The sequence below is a fragment of the Dromiciops gliroides genome, chromosome 4 (assembly GCF_019393635.1).
Source record: "Dromiciops gliroides isolate mDroGli1 chromosome 4, mDroGli1.pri, whole genome shotgun sequence".
NCBI classification, from domain to species: domain Eukaryota; kingdom Metazoa; phylum Chordata; class Mammalia; order Microbiotheria; family Microbiotheriidae; genus Dromiciops; species Dromiciops gliroides.
Window position 1 is genome coordinate 142,436,577 of NC_057864.1, and position 22,838 is coordinate 142,459,414.

General features: G+C 40.6%; 1 protein-coding gene across 1 annotated transcript in view; it reads right to left on the minus strand.

Moving 5' to 3' along the window:
• The window catches only part of MTR (5-methyltetrahydrofolate-homocysteine methyltransferase), a 127,435-nt gene that overhangs the window by 15,512 nt on the left and 89,085 nt on the right, over positions 1 to 22,838 (minus strand). Inside the window, exons 24-27 of the mRNA XM_043962581.1 lie at positions 22,069 to 22,136; positions 21,382 to 21,502; positions 13,466 to 13,547; positions 2,304 to 2,402 (exon numbers count right to left, since the gene is read on the minus strand). Coding sequence (XP_043818516.1) covers positions 2,304 to 2,402; positions 13,466 to 13,547; positions 21,382 to 21,502; positions 22,069 to 22,136 — 370 coding nt within the window. The remainder of the gene's footprint in view (positions 1 to 2,303; positions 2,403 to 13,465; positions 13,548 to 21,381; positions 21,503 to 22,068; positions 22,137 to 22,838) is intronic.

Genomic DNA, 22,838 nt, shown 5'->3' on the forward strand with positions numbered 1-22,838 from the left:
TTGCCTTGTCTTGCAGTTTCCATCTCCATGACACCACTTGATCCCTTCCCGCTACTCACATAGCCACCTTCCTAATTTAGGTCCTCATCATACTACGATGGCCTCCAAATTGGTCTCCTTACCATAAGTCTCTCCCACCCTAGTCTATCCTCCCCTGCTGCCAAAGTGATCTTCCTTAAGCACAGATCGGACCTCTGATTACCCTACTTAATAAACCCCAATGGTTTCTTATTACATCGAAGATAAAATATAAATTCCTGTTTGGTTTGTAAAGCCCATCACAATCTAGCCCCAACCTATCTTTTTAGCTTTACCCCTCTACCCTGCAATTTATGAGCCTATCAAACTGGCTTTCTCTATTTTTCATACATGGCACTTTATCTCCCACTTCTCTGCCTTTGCTAACTGGCCATTCTGATGCTTGGATTTCTCACCTCTACCTTACACTCCCTTTCTTCCTTCAAGTACCTTCTGCATTAAGCCACTCCTCCTCCCCCCAATAACTAGTGCCCTCCCTTCCCAAACTACCCTGTATTTAACTACTTTAAAATTTTGTATATTTATTCTGTATTTACCCATTTTTCCCCCTTACAATGTAAGCTCCTTGCCAGTTGGGACTGTTGCATCCTTTGTACTTGTATCCTCCACAACTAGCATAGTGTCTGGCACAGAGTAACAGTTTAGGACACGTCTGTTGGTTAAATGATTGGGTGAATAAGGACCTCACAGAAGAGGTCCTGTATATTCTGCTGTCTGATACAATCAGTGTCAACCACCCACAAAAATGAGGCCCTGCAGTGGGAAAAGCAAGCACAGAAATTCGAGTCTGAAGACCCAGGTTCAAATCTTGACTCTGCCACTTACTATTTGTCTGATCTGTGTGGCGTCACTGGATCTCAGTTACATCTTCTGTAACATGAAGGGGTACAATTTAGTGGCCTCTAGCTCTTCTTCCAGCTCTAAATCACTCTTTGATTTGCCCATTGTGCAGGACAGTCTCTATTCCATGGATATCCTTGGCTTCTTTCATTTTAGGCCTCATCTGATGTTAATACAGGATTGTTGAACACAGTAATCTATGTGCCTGTAATCTACCAGGAGCTCTGTATTATCTTTTTAATTTTTTTTAATTTTTTTATTTATTTATTTTTGCGGGGCAATGAGGGTTAAGTGACTTGCCCAGGGTCACACAGCTAGTGTCAAATGTCTGAGGTCGGATTTGAACTCAGGTCCTCCTGACTCCAGGGCTGGTGCCCCATCCACTGCACCACCTAGTTGCCCCCACTCTGTATTATCTTTAACAGAAGACATTGTGTTTGAGAAAGCCCCTAAAGCTGTGCTTGCTTCAGCGAGTAAATCGTATTTGTAAGCAACATACAAACACAGCAGGAACTTATTTTCTCTGTATCTCTCAGTCAAACATGTGCCTATGAAGATGCAGCCTGATGAAAATCATCTTTAGGTTTACCTGTTTTCATCCCATGTTTTTCTCTTAATGAGCAAGCAAAGACAGTTTATTTAAATAAGAAAATAGGCATGTGGGTCAATAGTGATCCTTTTCTTCTTCTAAATCTTTTTTGGATCATCTTGAAAATCAATCCCTGAGTGCCTTCAAAACTGTCACCTAAAGAATTACTTTCTTTTATATTTACACTCATCTTAAGTGACATTTCCAATTCCTCATATAACATAGTTGGTGCCAAAATTATAGGGCCTAATTATGGTGCTTCCACTATTACTGAAGATGAGAAATGATCATAATGGAAACCCTGGCATAAGATCTGTTCCAGTTCACAGATATTTGTTTTCCTCTTCTCAGTTTGATCAATAAATGTTCTTGCTTTAGCTGGATTGCATGTTTGGCTTTTTGCAAGCTTATTTCCCTTTCTACTGATTTTTACAAAAAGCAATAAATTAGAATTGATGAGTAGAATTGAGAATCTAACCCCACAGAGCAATCTATGACCCAGAGGATCTTAAGCCTGGAGGAAATCATAGGCAAGAAGTTAACTGGATGGTCCAAACATGTTATAAAGAACAAGAAGGAAGATTAACCATTATAAACCACAGCCCAGCCTTTGGATTCATCCACTGTAGTATATTATCTAGCCTTGTACCTGACTCCCAGCATTAAGTGAAAGCTTAGAATATACCATGCTACATCAGGCAAAGGGACAAATAATAGGCCAAAATGGCACACTTACTTTTGAAGACAGCTCTGCATATTCAGTCTGGGCATGTGGCAAGAGATCCACAGCAAACAAAAGGATTACTTTATTATCCAAACGAGTTTTTAAGCTTACCTTGAGTGATTCATAATGGTCCTGCCTAATGTCTTCATACTCTTCAATGATTTCCTCAAAGAAGTCATCCTTTAGATTTTCATCCAATAGCTGAGAGCACTAAGAAAAGAAGTCAAGGTTAATTAACAACCTTATCCAGGGACAACACAGGAGACCAAGAAAGACACCAGCTCACTGTCTGAACTTGAAACCGGGTTTGTTGTGAGGTTTCCCCAAAACACTGAAATGGTTTCTTCCCCTCAGCCAGCACCAGGAGGGTATGGTAGGGGAGAGTATGGGGAGAGGACAGAGAAAACTTTGGTACTAACTAACCCCAAAACTAAAGACCACTCAAATGATAAGCTCTTCTGACCCATATTAAAACTGTCTCCAGAACAAAAATAATTTGGGGCCATCATTATCAAATTGGCAGTTTAAAAAAATCACAGAACCAAATATAAAATAGAAAAATATTTGCAGCTAGTCATGTACTTAAACCCTAGAGCAATGAATAGCAAGTTGGCAGCCTTCAAATGGGATCTCTGATAAGGAAATGGAAGGTTCCCACTTTCCTCATCTGTAAAATGAAAATGGGTGAGATAGGGGTCTTCAATCTCTTGTGTGTCATACCCCCCCCCCAACTCTGGCAGCCTGCTAAAATCTGTGGACCCTTCCTCATAATGTTTTTAAGTGCATAAAATAAAATATAGCAATTTCTAAGGAAAACAATTATGTTGAAAGTTACTTAAAAAATTAAATAAGGCAAGTTCAAGGGTCTCAGGTCAAGAATCCCTGGATTAGACAATTTCTAAGTTCCCTTCTAGCACTAACATTTTAAGATTCCATTAAAAAGGAAATTCTATTTTTCTGAATCTTGTAGCAACCCAACCAACTTTGTTAACAAGTTTAAGAGTTGCTAAGAGGAGTATTATCAGAAAGGAAGATCTTAATCCACCTAGAATCAGACCACTATCTCACTGTCCTCATTTTAAACTCACCTCAAAACCTTCCTTCACAAAACTTGGGAACACAATGAAGACGCCACTGTTTCTTATATTTACCTATAAAGGATATTTTTAAACCATTTCCACATTGCAATAGATTCTAAATTTTGAGATCACCAGGGTTGGATTTCTTAGATATAAATTGTAGACAGACCCTACAGCACTGTGAATACTCAGTATTTAAAGACATCCAGGGGCAGCTAGGTGGCGCAGTGGATAGAGCACTGGCCCTGGAGTCAGGAGGACCTGAGTTCAAATCTGGCCTCAGACACTTAACACTTACTAGCTGTGTGACCCTGGGCAAGTCACTTAACCCCAATTGCCTCACTAAAAAAAAAAAAAAAAAGACATCCAAGCCATTTAGTTTTTGCTTAAATCCCCTGAGTTCATCCACATCCCATTATTATTAAGATAGGCAGATGAAACGGAAGCAAGTGTCTTGGTTTCACAAAGAGCTAATGTTCATTTCCACTTCACCAAGTTAAACAAGTAAGTAGTCCCTGGAAAATGTCATATTCCCAAAATGTGTCCTTAGTCCAAAGGATCTACTAAATGACTTCTGTTTGGTGTTATGGGCCCAGGGTATCTCAGAAGTTTTCTGGGGGAAAAAAGGACAGACACACCTGATCTAAGAGGCACCTGATCTGAATTGAGTTAGCTCCAGGACCACCACCCTTCTTTCCAGTCTCCCCTACCCCTTGGGGAGATAAGATTAGGTGTGGCTGCTGCCTTTGTGGCATGAGGGGGACAGAGATGGCTTAGGAGATCAGAGCCGCCTCTCACCCAACTTCCCCCAGCCACCACCAGTGGGGGATGGTCCTCCCCCCAATAAGGGAGCTTTCCAGTCAGATGATCACCCCCATCGGACCACCATCGGTCCTCTATAAAAGTATTTGCCTGTCTCCTGCTCAGAGGAGATAGGTATCTCAGAGAACCATGCCTCTATGCCATGCCTTCTCCCCATGAGAAGAATTCCAAGGACTTCTCTCTTGGTTTCCTTTCCCTAGCGCCTAAATTAAATATTATTTTATTCTAATTGGATTTGTATACAAGAGGGTGTAATTCTTTAAAGAGGAATTCCTAAGAACCCCTACCCCAAACCCCCACCAATTTCCCCCGTATCATTTGGGTTGCTTTTTTTTTAAAGGGGGTTATTTAAACATTGGAGAAGCAGGGTAGCATAGTGGATGCAAGCCAACCCTCTGATATATACTAGCTTTGTCACCCTAGGGAATTCACTTAAACTTTCTGGTTTCCCAGGCAAATCTTTAAGTCTGAAGTTGCTCAACAGTGGTCTATCTGCATTGGTTCAGATGACCTCTTCTCCTAAAAAAAAAAAAGTCTACCTCATTAATTATGTAATTAACTAGCCACAATTCACAAGTTAACTTAAGCCATATTGATTACCCAAATGGTCCAGACCATTGGAATGCAAAGACCTCCACAACTTAGAGCCTGTAGAATTTCACCTCTTCAAGACAATTCAGCAAACACCAATGAAGACATTGAGTTAGGAGCTGGGAATACAAAGACAAAAGGAAAAACAGCCCCTAGCCTCAAGGGACCTACATTCCACCTAACTTAGTTTCCAAAGGAGATGGTGTTCCTGCCCAGGAAAACTTCTAAAGTCTACCTGTGATTTGCACAGAACTGCCAGAGGAGCTCTAAGAACTAACAATATAGACCCAGGCCCAGGGAAAATCTGAGTCCGAGAAATTAACTGTTTTCTCCAAATCCCAAAATCTATGGACAAATGTCTATGTAATGTTTTTCCAGATTGTTACCTGGCTATTACTGGCTGCATTTACATTTCATTTCCACAGAGAAAGTCGATTTCTGTAGGGTCATTTCTGTAATCTCATTATCATTATTAACATTATTCCAGATATTTATATTAAAATTATTCCTTCTCCCACCATCACCTTTCCTGTTCTGGGGTACTTCCAATGTAACTACATCAGGGATTCTTGACCTGAGGTCCATGAACTTTTTAAAAAATACATTCTGATAACTGCATTTCAATCCAATTGGTTTCCTCTGTGCTGTTATATATTTTATTTTGTGGATTTAAAAACAGGATTCTAAGAAGAGGTCCACAGGCTTTGCCAGACTGCCAAATGGGTCCATAATACACACACAAAAATTAAAAACCCCAGATCTCTATCATCTTGCCCAGATCTTTGTTGCTTTGTACTCTTGGCCTCTGGTTCTTCTTTCTCACAATCTACTCAACCCTCACCCTCAGACTTTGATGTCTCCTAAAAAGCTGTCACCTCTTCAACTACTAATGATTTTCCTCTACTTCAGTCACATCCAGGGCTGTTCGTATTCTACATCACGCCTTTCCCCACATAACCATGTCATCTCCTTAATTATGAACTCAGAAAATCTCTTAATACAATCTCCTTTTGCCTTACCCTTCAGCAGGTTCTTCATTCCTTCATCTTTCCTTGTTCTTCCAACATATCCCCTCTGCTCTGGCCTCACCTGCTTATTTTTTCATAACTTTGATCTTATGACCCCACAATTGGCAAGAGGCTCAGTACAACAGGCTACCTGCTGAGCTCTACCATGGATTCCCTTGCGTTCCATCCTAATGCCCAGTGCCCTTTCATCTCTTCTAGTCCTTACCTCAGGATCATCCTTACCACCTACCTTTGCTGCTCATCTTCCTAAACAAAGTCACAACACTGTGATGACTGGATTAACTGCAGACCTACATAAGAAAGACTCAATTGGGTCCTCACTGATTCATGCCTGATATACTGGACTTCCTGACTCAGTATCAGGAAGAACTTGGTTTGAATTTTGCCTCCGACATTTACTGTTGCATGATCTTTCTATGCTTCAGTGGCTATAGGTGTAAAATGGGGATAACGAAAGCACCTAACTCCTAGGGTTGTTCTGAGAATCAATGAGATGGTATTGTCCTAAGTGACTATGCCTCTTTCCCCTCGGCAGCTGATCCAGAACTTCCCTTCTCTCAAGCACATCCCCTCCCCTCCCCTTCAGATGTCCTTGCCTCCTACTGTACTTAGAAAATAGAAGCCATTGACACTCACCATCTGGTCCCTTGTTTCTTCCTCCACTCCTCATCTCAGACTCCTTCTACATCTTCCACCGTCCTCTCCTACCTTAGTCATATCTCTTGCCAGGGCTGATTCTACCTGTATTCTTAATTCTATCCACTCCTCCCTTCTTCAGGAGTTTTTGACATCAATCACCCTCATCTTCATTTTCTCTGTCTCCAGTCTCTTTTCCCCATTGTCTACAACTATCCCTTAAAAAAAAAAAATCCCATATTTGACCCTGTCATCCCCTCAAGCTATTAATCTACCTCTTTCCTCCCTTTCACTGCCAAACTCCTGGCAAGAATTATCTACACTGACTGCCTCCACTTCTCCACCACCTACTCATCTCTCAACCTGGCTTCCTGCCCTAAAACACAACTGAAATTATGCTCACTAAGTTTACCAATGTTCCCTTAAATCCATTTCTTAGTCCACACCCTCTGTGGCCTCTGCACAGCTTTTACTACTGATGACCACCCTTTTGTCTTAGATACCCCCCTCTCCTCTCTCACCTTCCGTGATCCCATTAAACCTGACTGCTCTGTCTCAATAGGCTTTGCTTTATTAGGACCCACCTCTTCTATCACCCTTAACTGATGTGCTTCCCAAAGCTCTGTCCTGGGACCTCTTCTGTTCTGTCTATACCCCATCTCTCGGTGGTTTCATCAGTACCATCTCTGTACATATAACTCCAATATCTCCCAATCTACACACCCTAACATCAGTCATCATCCTTTACTCTAGCCTCTTCCTAATCCCTCATATCTGAACAATTGTCAAGTCTCATTGATACTATACACACACACACCCCCCCCACACACACCCCTTTCAAACAGGTCTTTCACATATGTACCCTTTCCCTTCTCCCCCTCCCTCCCCCCCCCCCTCTCTCTCGCTCTCGCTAGCTCACTCCAAAAGCAACAAATACAGTAGCCAAAGGATAGGAACAAACAGTTCTCAAAATAAGTAAGTACTTGATACTCCCTGACCTCAATACTCCATCTCTCACAACAATGCATTTAAGTCCTTTCCTGTGCCTGAACACATTCCCTCTTCATCTCTTCTTATATCTGTCATTTTGGGAAGCAATCTGGAATTATGCCCAGAGCATTATTAAACTGCCCATACCCTCTGACCTAGCAATACCACTACTAGGTCTATTTCCAAAGATGATTAGGGAAAAAGAAAAGAACCTATATGTTCTAAAATATTTACAGCAACTCTCTTTGTGATGGCAAAGAACTGGAAATTTACAGGGATGTCCATCAAATAGGGAATAACTGAACAAGTTGTGGTATGTGATTGTGATGGAATACTACGGTGCTATAAGAGATGATGAGCTCAATGATCTTAGAAAAACATACAAAGACTTGCACAAAATAATAAAGAGTGAAATGAGCAAAGCCAAGAGAACACTGTATACTGTAACAGTAATACTGTTTCCAGAATGACTTTGAGCAACTAAGTCATTCTATTATAAATACCCAAATTAACTATAAAGGACATATGGAGAAAGAAGCTATATGCATCCATAGAAAGAAATGATATAGACTTTATTTATATTTTATATGTACACATATACATATATACACACACACATATACACACATACATACATACATACATACACACCCCTATTTGTCTCTAATGGTAGCCATCTCTGGGGCAAGGATGGGGGAGGCAAAGGAAGAAAAAAGAAAGAAATGTACATATTTAACAGATCTGCAGTTTCAAGTGCAATCATCTTTTTAATTATACTATGTTATGGAAATGCTTGTTTCATTATTTAAATGAAAAATAAAGGTGTTTTTTTTTCCTTTTAAGGTTTAACTTCCTCTTTACAGCCTTCCCTTTTCCTATCAGTTGTGGCTCTTTCTCTCCTCTGGTTTCCTTGTACGATAATTATGTGTATACTTACCTTATTGCCCCAGTAGAAAGTAAGTTCCCTGAGGGCAGAGACTATTTTATTTTTGTCTTTGTATCTCGAGTACCTAGCACCATGGACAGAGTAGGTGCTTAACCAGTGTTTGCTGAATGTGTTTGTTGAAATGAATTATATTACAAAACACTACATGAGAAGTGAGTAGGTCTAAGGGGAAGGTTGAGTGAAGAGTTAAAAATGATTACAGGGTTGCAAACAGAAAGGGCTAGGAGGATGGTGGTACCCTCCACATAAGTAGGTAAATTATGAAAACGGGAGGCTTTAGGGGCAAAAACAGTGTTATAGTTTGGATATGTAGGGTCTGAGATGCACAAGAGACAGGTGACGTAGGTCTGGAGTTCAGGTGAGAGGCAAGACAGACCTGGGCATCATCTGACAGAAGTGAAAGTTGAAAAAATGGGAGATAAAATCACTAAGCAGAATCTAGAGAGAGAACAGGATCCAGACTAGAGCCCTGGGATGTGCCCATGCATAGGGAACAGAACAGGGATGATGACCCAGCAAGAATGAGTGAGAACCTATCGAAAAGTTAGGAGTATTGGGGGCAGCTAGGTGGCAACACTTAACATTTACTAGCTGTGTGACCCCGGGCAAGTCACTTAACCCTCACTGCCCTGCCAAAACAAAAAATAAACAAAAAAAAGTTAGGAGTAGGGGCAGCTAGATGGCGCAGTGGATAGAGCACCGGCCCTGGAGTCAGGAGTACCTGAGTTCAAATCCGGCCTCAGACACTTAACACTTACTAGCTGTGTGACCCTGGGCAAGTCACTTAATCCCAACTGCCTCACTAAAAATTAAAAAAAAAAAAAAGTTAGGAGTATCGAGAGAGCAGTGTCATGAAAACAGGGAAGGAGAGATTATGCAGGAAGAAAACATGGTCAGCAGTGTCAGATGCCACAGAGGTCAAGATTACATGAGGAATGAGAAAAGACTATTAGGTTCAGTAATTGAGAGATCGCTGGTAAACTTTTTTTTTTTTTTGGGGTGAGGCAATTGGGGTTAAGTGACTTGCCCAGGGTCACAGCTAGTAAGTGTTAAGGGTCTGAGGCCAGATTTGAACTGAGGTCCTCCTGAATCCAGGGCTGGTGCTCTATCCACTGCACCACTTAGCTGCCCCTGTGGTAAACTTTTAGAGAAAAATTTCAAAAAAGTGGTATAGTCAGAAGCCAGATGGCAAGGGAAAGAGAAAGGAGATATGGGAGGGGAGGCAATGAATATAAATGACTTTCGCTGAGAGTGTGGTTGTGAAAAGGAGAGATTATAGAAAACTAGCTTGAGCATATAACAAGGTCAAGTGAAGACTTTTTAAGGATAAGGGAAAACTTGGCATGTTTTTAGACAGGAGGAAAGGAGCCACTGGATAAAGAGATTAGAGATCAGAGAGGGAAAATGATGAAAAGAGTCTTTACTAGCCCTCATTACTCTGGATACTCCACCTGCACTGAATGATGAGCCTCCCCTTGAACCCCAGCCCCCTCAGAAGTAACCCAGTAGTCTCCTTCATCACACCATTAGGACCACTAGACCCTTCCCAACAGTCTTTGGTTAGGAACATGGCTCACACTGCTAAGCTAAAATGGTAGATCACTGGGCCTGCCACTATGCCTCTAATCCTTCCAGCCCCCACACTGTCATCTGACTTGCCACTGCACCCTAAGGACTCTCAGGCTTTATCATCTCACTTGCAGCTAAAACCTGCTGTGAGGTCTTCCCCTATTAGAATGTGAGCTCCTTGAGAGCAGGCACTATCTTCTGACTTTTTTCTATCTCACATGCTTGGCATAGGGCCTGGCACATACAGTGTCTTTCTGTCTATATCTCTGGCATTTAGCAAAGTGCTTAAGGGAAGCTAGCTGGTGCAATGGACAGAGCACTGGCCCGAAAATTGGGAGAATGTGAGTTCAAGCCTTGCCTGACATGTACTAGCTGTGTGGTCCTGGGCAACTCACTTAACCCCCAATCAGCTCAAACATATGAGGCCATCTCCAGTTGTCCTGCTATACATCTTGTCAGATGGCTCTGAAGAAGGGAGTGTGGTTGTTGACCTTGCACAGCCCTTCCTCACTTAAATCCAGTTTACTACAAGCCATGACATCACCCTGATGTCATGGTCCTCATCGAGAATGAGGGACAAACAACAAGCAAGTGCTTGATATAAATTGAGTGCAGAATAAATGTCTTTCCATTCCATTGTGTGAGGAAAAGAGGGAGAGGAGTTAGTGAGTAGTGACAGTGACTTAGCAGTAAGATTATATCAATGATATATTTTATAAACACATGGAGGGGCAGCTAGATGGCACAGTGGATAGAGCACCAGCCCTGGAGTCAGGAGTACCTGAGTTCAAATCCAGCCTCAGACACTTAACACTTACTAGCTGTGTGACCCTGGGCAAGTCACTTAACCCCAATTGCCTCACTATAAAAACAAAAAAAACAAAAAACAAAACAAAAAAAAACCACATGGAGAGGGGCAGCTAGGTGGTGCAGTGGATAGAGCACCGGCCCTGGAGTCAGGAGTACCTGAGTTCAAATCCAGCCTCAGACACTTAACACTTACTAGCTGTGTGACCCTGGGCAAGTCACTTAACCCCAATTGCCTCACTATAAAAACAAAAAAAAACAAAAAACAAAACAAAAAAAACCACATGGAGAGGGGCAGCTAGGTGGTGCAGTGGATAGAGCACCGGCCCTTGGAGTCAGGAGTACCTGAGTTCAAATCCGGCCTCAGACACTTAACACTTACTAGCTATGTTGTGTGACCCTGGGCAAGTCACTTAACCCTAACTGTCTCACTTAAAAAAAAAATTAAAAACAAAAAAAACACATGGAGGAGAGAAAGGAATTCAGAAGGTGACACATACAAGTAGGAAAATGGGATTTATATTTTTAAAAAATGTACAATTCTCTTTTCTGGGCATTGAAACATCAACGTTTGTTAAATACATAAAAGAAAATTTTAAATAGTTTATTAGGACTATAAATATGAAATTATCTGCACCTGTAATAAGTTCACAATCTATAAAACAAAGAAACCCATTAGTGTGATACCTGACATATTTTTTTGTTTGGTTATGGCATCTCCCTCCACCAATGCAAACTGACAACTGATCTATTACCTACAGTTTTAAAAGAGTCTGCTGGGACACTGAGATGTTAAGTGAGTTACAGATGATCACAGGGCTAGTCTTTCTCCTAAGGCCCTCTTGACTCCACAAGGCTAAGCCGTACCTTAAGTTTCCAATAATAGGTGCTTAATGGATGTTAAAATGAATGGAGGAAAGGACAGTTTCAGAAGGGACTCCCAAGGCACGCAGGCATGAACAAGTTGGCTTTGGTTAATTAAAAAGGACCTGTCCACCTGGACGGAGGTGTGTGCACTCTACACATCTCTTCACAAGTCAGAGCCAGATTCTGAAGGCCTTCTAAATACTTCTGTCTTGGTGAGGGACATACCCATCTCCAAGTGGGACATCTTCTGCAAATTCTCTTCCTCTGGCAGCTTTGTTCTATAAGTAAGGATTTACCGCTGTAGAAAATTAAGCATATCTATGTGGATGCTGGTGTCACTGGCATCTTAAGGCAAAGAAGGTCCTCTCTACCTGGTAGAGACATCTTGGTGAAGAAAAAAAGAGTCAGGAGCCCAGGGTGCCAAATATCTGCCTTGGACCCTCTACTGTGTGACTATGGGTAAGTCATTTAACTTCTAAGAACCTCAGTTTCCAAATTTGCAAAATGGGGTTAATAAATATTGAACCATGGGGCTGTCCTGAGGAAATCATTTAGCAAACATAAGTGCTCTATAAATGATTAATCTTTGGCCTCAGTCCTCTAATACCTAATTCAGCACACCAGACTACTTAAATTTTAATAGGAATAGACAACATATATACAGAGCTTGGCAAACGGTAAAGTGGTATATAAATGCTAGTTGTTGTTATGATGACTATGGTGATGATGACGATGGTCCTCAGGGCACTGTGGGTATACTACCAGTAGCTTCAGACTTCCTATAAGCATTAACTTCATCTCCATCTCTGGGCATTTCCAGTGCCTGTCCCACCCCCATATTTGAAATGATCTCCCTTTTCATCTCCACCTCCTGGTTTCTTCAAGACAAAGATAAGATCCCACCATCTACAGATAGCTTTTGCCATCCCTCTTAATTCTAGTGCTTTCTCTCTGCTAATTCCAATTTTACCTATATCTCACTTGGGAGAAGGTCAGCTAGGTGGTGGAGTGGATAGAGAGCTAGAGGGTTAGAGTTCAAATCTTGCCTCGGACACTTAGCAGCTGTAGAATCCTGGGCAAGTCACTTAACCCTCTTTGCTTCAGTTTCCTCATCTGTGAAATGAGCTGGAGAAGGAAATGGCAAACGACTCCAGTATCTTTGCCACGAAAACCCCAAATGGGATCACAAAGAATCAGACATGACTAAAGAACAACAATAGTTTGGTCGCTTGCATGTTGTCTCCCCAATTAGACTGTGAGCTCCTTGAGAGCAAGGACCATCTCTTGACTTTTTTCTATCTCAGATGCTTAGCATAGGGCCTGGCACACAGCTGGCACTTTATAAATGTTTAGTGGCTAGTACAGAGTAGGCTCTTATTATTTTTTTTTTTTGTGGGGCAATGGGGGTTAAGTGACTTGCCCAGAGTCAAACAGCTAGTAAGTGTCAAGTGTCTGAGGTCACATTTGAACTCAGGTCCTCCTGAATCCAGGGCTGGTGCTTTATCCACTGCGCCACCTAGGTGCCCCTAGGCTCTTACTTTTAAAGAGAAGTTTAAGCTATAAGACTGTATTTTCCTCCTTTCTTTGAAGAAAAGATGGACTATAGTATGGATAAGGAGCCCCGGATATATTATAAGACGCGATTAAGTCTATTCTGATCAGTTTTGCTGAATTTTTTCTCCCTTCTTTTGTATTCTTTGTTATAAAGGATAGCTCAGTAAGTGTGGAAAGGGTCAGGGACTTAATGAGAAATAAAGGTATTAAAACAAGATATAGCAATAATTTTTTTTTAAGTTAGCAGCAAAACTAAAAAACAAGAAAAGGAATCCTGTGGGAGAAAAAAACAAAACCTTTTTCTTTCTTCTTACATGTGTAATGCTAAATCAGTCTCTTATGGTATATCTGAAATTTGAATTAAAAAAAAAAATCCATACTTACCACCACCACACTCTTTGATGCATCCAGGACATGTATTACAGGAGCACTATACCTTGGGGCTATTTTAACTGCCGTGTGGGTTCTGAAAAGAAGAAGGGGAAACCCAGATCCATCAGAATTGACAGTTCAGACATCATCACTCGGGTCTCATAATTAAGGATAACAGATTTTTTAATAGGTCTTTCTGGAGAACACTTCCAGCATGCTTAGAAATACTGAACTTCACAATCTCACAGCAAATTAAGAATGATTGCCCATTTTTCATGGATTAGGAAAATAAGTTAATAATCAACCAATAAACATTTATTAAGTATCTACTGTGGGTCTATAAAGGTAGGAGGGGCTCATAGGGGGAACCAGTAGGAAAAGCAAAGGGGAAAAGACCACTTCTGTTACCTTTCAAATCTGTAAAGAGATATGGGTAAAACTTTTGTGAAGAGAGACATCTTTGTTCATGAAGGGGAAGCTAATTGCACAGTAAATAAAAGTGTTGAAATGAAAGTCAGGAAGACCTGAGTTTGAATCCTGCCTCTGAAACGCTGTCACCCTAGACAAGTCATTTAACTTCTCTCAGCCTCAATTTCCTCATCTGTAAAATGGGAATCACAGAACTTATATATTGCAGTATTATTGTCAGGATCAAATAATATAACTTAAAGCATGTGCTTCATAAGCCTTAAAGTATTATATAAATGTTAGATAGATAAAACCCTCTTCTGCTGAATACCACAAATTAACATGTTTACTTTAACAAACAAATCCCTTTGCAAAGGTAAGGGATAAGGGAAGTGGAATATCATATACCATGTCAAATTTGGTTGATGGACTGGTTGGTTTTACTTAATTGCTGTTCACATATTTTTCTTTTACATTATTAACTTGAACATCGAGAGAAAAAACCAAACATTTTAAAATATGCGATGAAGAACAAAAAAGAAACAAATTGCTTTTTTTAATCTCTTTTTTTATTCTGTGTTAAAAGGAATGGCTCAGGGGGCAGCTAGGTAGCACAGTGGATAAAGCACTGGCCCTGGATTCAGGAGGACCTGAGTTCAAATTCAGCCTCAGACACTTAACACTTACTAGTTGTGTGACCCTGGGCAAGTCACTTAACCCTCATTGCCCCACAAAAAAAAAAAAAAAAGGAATGGCTCATCATGCTCATGTTCTCACTCAGATAGAGGCAGCACAGTGAATAGAGGGCTGGACTTGGAGTGAGGAAGACCTGAATTCAAATCCAGCCTCAGGGGCAGCTAGGTGGCGCAGTGGATGGAGCACCGGCCCTGGAGTCAGGAGGACCTGAGTTCAGATCTGGCCTCAGACACTTAACACTTACTAGCTGTGTGACCCTGAGCAAGTCACTTAACCCCAATTGCCTCACTAAAAGAAAAAAGAAAAAAACAAATCCAGCCTCAAATACATACTTCCTAGCTGTGTGACCTTGAGCAAGTCACTTATAACCGTCTATCTCACTATCCTCAACTATAAAATGAGGACAATAATGACACTCACCACCCATAATAACTGTTAAGTGCTTAGCACAGTGCCTGGCACATAGTAGGCACTATAATAAGTCCTAGCTCAAAGACCTAGTCATACTTCTAGGCTACTCACTTCCTGACAGCAAGGTGAGGGACTCAGGGCAGATGGATACATATATTTTTTGGACACAGCCAATGGAAGAATTTTTGGGGGGGGGGGCAGGGAAGCTTTATTGAATATTTGTTACTAGGGTTTTATTTTTGTTTTGAATGGGGGTAAGAGGGAAAGGGAGACAAAACGTATTTTTGCTTACTGAATAAATTTTTATTTTAAGGGTATTCTTTTTAAAGAATCCCATATTCATGAAAGTATTCAAGGAAATGTTACTCTGATCCCATAGTGGTTTAAATTACCTGTGCCTCAGAAAGGCAGGAAAGTTTTTGTTCAATTTAATTCCATTAATGATTGCTGAGCACCCAATAGAGTGCCACTCAATAATAAGTATTTGCACCCTGCCAAATTCCACAATATGGTCGCCAAGATGGAAATTAGGAATTCTATTGAAAAGAAAAAGACAAGGCATTTGTTCCTCCCAAATTTTAAAATGAATAAAGGCTTGTACTCAAAGGAGTAAAACATAAGGCTACTTGTGATGCCCAAGTCATTGGTAATATAAGTTCTTTGAAGGCAGGAATTAATTGCCATTTTTCTTTGCATCCTCAGGCACAGGGCTTGGCCCAGAATGGGCACTTAATAAATGTTGACTGAACTGAACTGGATTGGAATTTCCTCCTGGTTTCTCCAAAGGATGAACTGATACTGATGTCTGACTTTTTATACAAACTTTCTTTTCTTTGGGTCATTCGGTATAGGAGAACGCCTCTTTCTAGAGCTCAAAATAAAACAAACCAACACCCCCTTTCAAAAAAAAGAAAAGAAAAGAAAAAAACAACCTATAAGAGAGTCTCCACTCCCCTTCACAGACATCAAGATGGCTAAGCACAGACCCTGGATATCAGGAATGAGACTCAAACCCTGGTCCTGCCTGCCTCTCACATACACTGTGAACTTGGCCTGATAATTTTCTACACCTGCCAATTTGAGCTAATAGTATCAGGCTAATGAGAGATATATTTAATGATTTTTAAAAAACACTTTGAAAAATGTCAAGTACTCTAAAGCATCATTTCACCCATGTTCAATCCTAAATTTTTCAATTTCATCATGATCTATCCCATTGGCTAGCTTTACACATTACATGCCATTATTAGAGCCCAAATCCTGAATTCTCTGATTTCTTTTTTCTACTTCTATTAATTAGATCTACCCAGAATCTACCCCGATTCAATAAGCTTAGTTACCCTGGCAACCCCACAGATGTCCTAATTTAAAATGTCTCAGGGTTACAGTTCTCATTCAATTCTATTGCTTCAGGGCACTGGAAGTCTGTCTGTAAGGGCAGCTGGTTATTTTCTTCAGATGTATGCTTGCAGAGAAATCAAGATCTCCAGAGCCATTATCTGCTTAAACGTGCTAGATAAAAGCTAACACCTGGGTCATGACCAAGGCCTTAAATAGCTTTGCAAGGAGCCTAATGAGAGGTGTCAGGGGGCTATCTAAGGCATTTCATCTGCTGAATGCTTAAAGAGTAGGACTAATTCCCCAAAAGATCTGATGTGTAATGTACAATCAACTTCCAAAGACCAAGACTACAGGCCTAAGGCTTCATTTTCGATAAATTAGAATGGAACTAGAATTTAGGATCCAAAATTGCTTGGCAAAACATGGGTTATTATCTGTACTGTAAGAGCATTCAGGAATGAGCAATCCTCTCTCTTCAAAAGCTACTCCAACCTGGCACCCCCGATGCGGGGCTGGGGAGGAAGGGAAGGAGAGGTGAGGAGATTTGCCCTGGACTCACAGTGGCAGTCTTTCATTCTCCTGACATTTTCAGGAAGGACAACAGGCACCGAGCAAAAGAGGACCAACAAAGTCAGGGCTTACATACAATCAAAGAAGCAGGGTGTGAGAAGAAACAATCAAAGGTCACAGAATCATTTCATCCTGGAGACTTCAGACAGGACTACATCCTAGAAAGAGACTGCCATTCTAGAATGAAGCACCAGTTGTCCGATGACTTACTCACATGGCTAATACCACCATAACTTTCAATAAGCAAAGACTATCAATAACCAGTGTCCCCATAACCCTTATTACACTGTATTTCTTTCCTGTTCGGAGGGCTTTTAAATAAATTCATTTTTTGGAACTTAGTTGTTATGGGTGGCTTTATTTGGTGCTGTTCTGAGAGGCATGAGTAGAAGCGAGGATTTATTTCATGCTGTTTATATGACCTTGACCTCTGAATTACCTCACCATATACTGTTGCATGTACTGTGGAATAGGGGCTTGCATTCGACACACCTTAAGACACATTCAATTGTATCTGTTCATTTAAATATTTATAGTACTTCATTTTGCAACTGTTACTTAAAAGGGATGACTCCAGCTCTGACTACAATTCAGGAACTCTCTAAAAAGCTAATCTTATGTTAAACCTTATTAAGTCAATGAAGACTCATGCTCTAAGGCCAATTGTTCATTGTCAGGTTAAGCAAAACCTTCTCTAACCGAAGGATGGTTATATCCCTTGAGAGTGATTCCACCACTCAACCTCAAGAAGACTCTGAAGTCTTCTTGGAAAAAAAAAAAAGTAACCAAGTGATATAATGTAATATAACAATTCAAAACTCTTGAATCATCAAAGTATGGCAGCTAATAACTTGATTGCTTAGCTGGAGTAAGCCCATTGCTCATGAGTGTACTGTTGGTAGACCTGTGAACTGGAAAGCCCTTCTGGAAACCAATTTGAGACTATGTCACCCAATTCACTAAGCTATTTTTTGACCCAATGATACCACAATTAGGCCTCTACCCCCAACAAGATCAAAGAAAGAGGAAAAGAACTAATATGAACAAAAAATATTTATAACAACTCTTGTTACACCAAAGAACCAGATGCTAAGGGAGTTCCTAAAAACTGGAGAATGGCTGAACAAATTGTGGCATTTGAATGTGATGGAGTATTACTGAACTATAATAAATTACTATAAGGGCAGTTCCAGAGAAACCCAGGAAAACTTATATGAACTGATGCAGTCAATGAGCAGAAAGAGAACAAACCATAAAGAAAAACAATTTTGAAACACTTAAGAACTCTATTCAATGCAATGACCAATCGGGACTTCAGAGAACAGAAGATGCATCACATTAATCTCCTGATAGAGAGGTACAGAATAAGACATACATTTGGGGGAGAGGAGGGGACTGGATCACCCTATCTCACCTGGGAAGGAAGTATATTGGTTACTCATGGGCCAGATATCAGTACTAACTAGCACAGAAACTTCAATCTACTCTTTTTCTGACCTAGGACAGTTTGCCTTTCTTTATGCAGCACGGTGGCCTACCACTCCCAGAGTTCACCATACTGGTACTGAGTTTAATGCAAACACTCAACTGGCTTTAGTCTTATTGAAGCTAAGAACTCCTGAACTCAAAGCTCTTCACCAGTCTCAGCTTCCCCCATGAACAGGAATTACAGGCACTCACCACCATGCCTGTCAAGACATACATTTTTGAACCTGGCAAATGTGTAGGTTTATTTTGCTCAACTATGTTTATTTGTTAGAAGGACTGTGTTTTTCTTTTTTTCTTTGGGGGGTAAGGGGAGAGAGTGAATTTAGTAGTGAACCAGGCATTATCAATGATAGTGCCCAAAAAGGAGAAAATGAAAGAATAGAGGTTCACTGAAACATTTTTTTAATGCATAAAAGAAAACTGAAGGAAACATAGATCAGCACCCTTTTTTTCTTTTTTTGGGTGAGGCAATTGGGGTTAAGTGACTTGCCCAGGGTCACACAGCTAGTACGTATCAAGTGTCTGAGGCCGGATTTGAACTCAGGTCCTCCTGACTCCAGGGCCAGTGCTCTATCCACTGCGCCACCTAGCTGCCCCTCAGCACCCTTTTTTTAAAAAAAAAAGCAAGCTGTGCATTAACATAGATTCACATTTTCCTACATAATCCTTTTTTTGGGTCTACTTTGCATATGAAAATGTTCATTTTTGGGTGTTTAAGTTCAGAATTTTAAAACAATCTTTAAATAAAATAATGTATTCAGACTAGAGTGGTCTTAACATACAGTGACATTTGTAACAGAAAAAGTGGCTTTTTAATCACTGCGAGACAGGGGTTATATTATCTTTTTATTTATGAAACACCAAAAGGATGGTGAGATCAAAAGGGATGTATCACTGTAGCTCTGCCTGCCTTGTTTGCTGCTACAAAGAACTGTATGTTTACCACAAGAGAATAAAGAAAAAACCTACAGATAAATAGTTAGGCATCATTCACACAAAACCATCTCTACCAAACATCATTATATCTAGTACTCACTGTGATCATGATTCATTGTTGACAACCTCCTCTTTCTTGATTCTTGCCTCTTTTGGCATCCCTGATATAATTTTTCTGGCTCTCCTACTACCTCTATGAGCAATCCCATTTCCTAACCCTAGCTAATCTACTACTTTGTTTAGTTCTCTATCTCTATCCACCTCCTCAATGTGAGTATTCCCCACCCCCACCCCAAGTTGGTCCTCTTTTCTTCTGTCTTTATATATACTGTTGTGCTGGTGATGCCATCCATTCAACCAACATGCCTATGCAGACTATTCCTATATCTGTGGTCCTGTCCTTTATTCTGAGTCCCATCCTGCTATTTCTACATATCAGACACAGGGCATCTCTACCTGGGCACCCCCTGGTAATTTAAATTGTCCAAAACAAAACCCATCATCATCTTTCCTCATCCTTAACTTCACTCCTCCTTCTAATTTTCCTGTTTCTGTGAACAGGACAAGTGCTGTCCTTGGTGACCAATCCAATGCCACCCAATCCATTCTTTCTCTAAACATTCTCTAGCAGGTGGCCTGTTGTTCCCATTCCTACAATCACAATCCTAGCTCAGGCTTCATAACTCATTATATGGACCCTCTTAACTAGTTACTCTGTCTGTAGTCTCTGCCTTCTCCAATTTAGCCTATACACTGCTGCCAGGTCAATTTTCCTCAAGCACAAGATCTGATCTGATCCAATTCCCATTCAAAAGCCTTGAGCCACTTACTAATGCTTAAAGAATGATCACTTCGCATGGAATTCAAACTCCTTAAAGATGGGGGTATTTCTAACATTAGCTCCTTCTCCCTCCTTGTATGCCCGCCACACACTGCATGCTGACCCCATGCAGACACACTGAACCATTCAGCATTCCTGAAAGACCCAGGCATTTTCCTTCCTTTGTGCTTTTATCCATGCTGTTCCCACTGCCTAGAATGCCTTTCTCCCCATCTCTGCTGATCAAGATCATACTAATTCTTCAGACCTCTACTCAGATATGTCCTCTTCCATGATCCATTTAGTCAAAAATGATCTCTTTCTCTCTCCCTTCCCTCTCCCTCCTGTATTACCATCCCACTCTGTATTTCCTTTACATCCTTTAATACCTGCCTTGGGTGCTTCTTTCTACATTATTATATGCATTATAATTATTTGTGTATGAGTCATCTCTTCCCTACCAGATTATAATCTGAGGGTAGGGACCGTGACCTAGTCATCTCTATAAACATTCATACTACTTAGCACATTATAGTCATGTGGTATGGGCAACGTAAGCTGGACATGGAGTCAAAAGAGTATAATCAAATCCTGGTTCTGCCACTTATTGCCTGTGTGACTGTGGGCAAGTCACTTAATAGCCCTGGGCAACAATTTCTTCATCTGTTGATCAAAGAGGTTAGAAAACAGCCAAGGCACTTAACCTGGGGTCCTGGAACTTGGATAAGGGGAAAAATACATCTTTGTTTTCACTAACCTGTGACTGAAATTTAGCATGTCCTTCAATTAATATTTTTTAAAAATCATTGTTTGGAGAAAGTATCATCAGAGTCCTAAAGTGAGACATGACACAAGAAAAGTTAACCCCTGCCCTGAACTGGCTGAACATAGAAGTCCTTTCTAGCTCTAAATCTATGGTCCTAGTTAGGTGCTCAAGAGATGGTGAACTGAATTTTAATTTTAATAGAAGCAAGGACCCTGACACTCATCTCAGAGACTTATTAATAAACAAGGAGTCCCAGGAAAAACAGAAAAGCACTTTTTCTCCAAGGACAGAGAAACAACATAATCCAGAGGAAATTCATGAGAGTCCTCAATGCTCTAGTTTCAAAGTTGAGAAAGAGAAGTTCCATGTATATATACGACTAACAAATCTATACTCACCATAAGAAGGAGACCCTAGTTTTATCTTGTGCTTTCAAACACTGGCATTTAAGAACACTTTAATGAACGTCATTCTTCTGCTTATCTGACTTACCTGGAAGTGGTTGCTCCTCCAATCAACAAAGGAATCTTTATATCTAATCTCTCCATTTCCTTGGCAACAAAAATCATTTCATCCAGAGAGGGAGTGATGAGTCCTGACAGGCCAATTATATCTATTTTAAAAAGAGGAGGGAATGAGGGACGAAATAGAAAAGGGACCATCTTATAAACCATCTTCTGATCAAATCCACTAGACCCAACAAGAAATTCTTATAGCAGAAGAAAAGGTTGTCCTAGGAAGCTTTTCTAAAAGCTGAATTTTCACCACCTTTTCATCATGGTTGCAAATTCAACCTGAGATTTTTAACTATTACAGCAGAGATTGTTTTGGGCAACCATCCAATAGCATACAAGTCTAGTTCATAATTATGCAGATATGAAAGTACTTCATCAAAATTATACACAACAAAAATTTGCTATCACACACTTAATCTAGAAAGGTTTGGATCCTTCCAGGACCTCAGGTTGCAGTGAATCTTAACCTGCTTTCCAAAACTCCACTTCTAAAATGCAATCAAACTCACTACCACCTGGGACAGTCCCATCAGATAATGAGTTCTTTAATGGTTTCACTTGTAAATCCCCCATGGATCACACATCTGGAAGAACATTACCATTCACTGACAGATGGACGGCCATTTAATAAATAGGCCTGCAAGTACTGACAGCTGTACCATACCTGCTTTGTTGTCAATAGCAGCTCTCAATATCTTATCGCAGGGAGTCATGACTCCTAAATCAATAACCCTATAGCAGAAAAAGGAGATTTGTGAAAATTAATGAGAAAATGCTAGAGACAAAAGTGAAGCTAACATTTTTAATTGAGCCCATTAAGTACTGCTGTGCTATAAATATGCATGTCCCTGGACGTTCCCTGATGTAAGAAGAGTTTGAGGAGGGGCGGGCTCCATTCATAAGCTTTATAACCAAACAGCTCAAAGCCAAAAGATTCTCAATTCATGAAGGAATCACTAATTTGAGAAGACCTTCCTGAAGTCAGTGTAAGGAATGGGGAACCTCTGAACTGAATTAATGCCTCTTTTCAGTACCTGTGGAATATTCAGATTCTAGCAATTAAGTATTGGTGTGTACAAAAGCAATGATCTGGCACTACATAAGCAGTTTGGGTCCAATTAATAAAACTTCGATTATCTGAATTCTTGGTTCAACAATGAAGACTGACACAGGAAAGGCAGCTGATAGAAAACAGAAGAGAGGGGCAGCTAGATGACACAGTGAATAGAGTATCAGCCCTAGAGTCAGAAGAACCTGAGTTCAAATCTGGCCTCAAACACATACTAGCTGTATGACCATGGGCAAGTCACTTAACCACAATTGCCTCCCAAGGAAAAGAAAAATAGAGGACAGGGAAAAGAAGGAGTGGAGGAGAGTAAGAGAAGGGAGAGAGGGAGAAAAAGAGGGAGAGGGAAAAGAGATCACAAAGGCTTT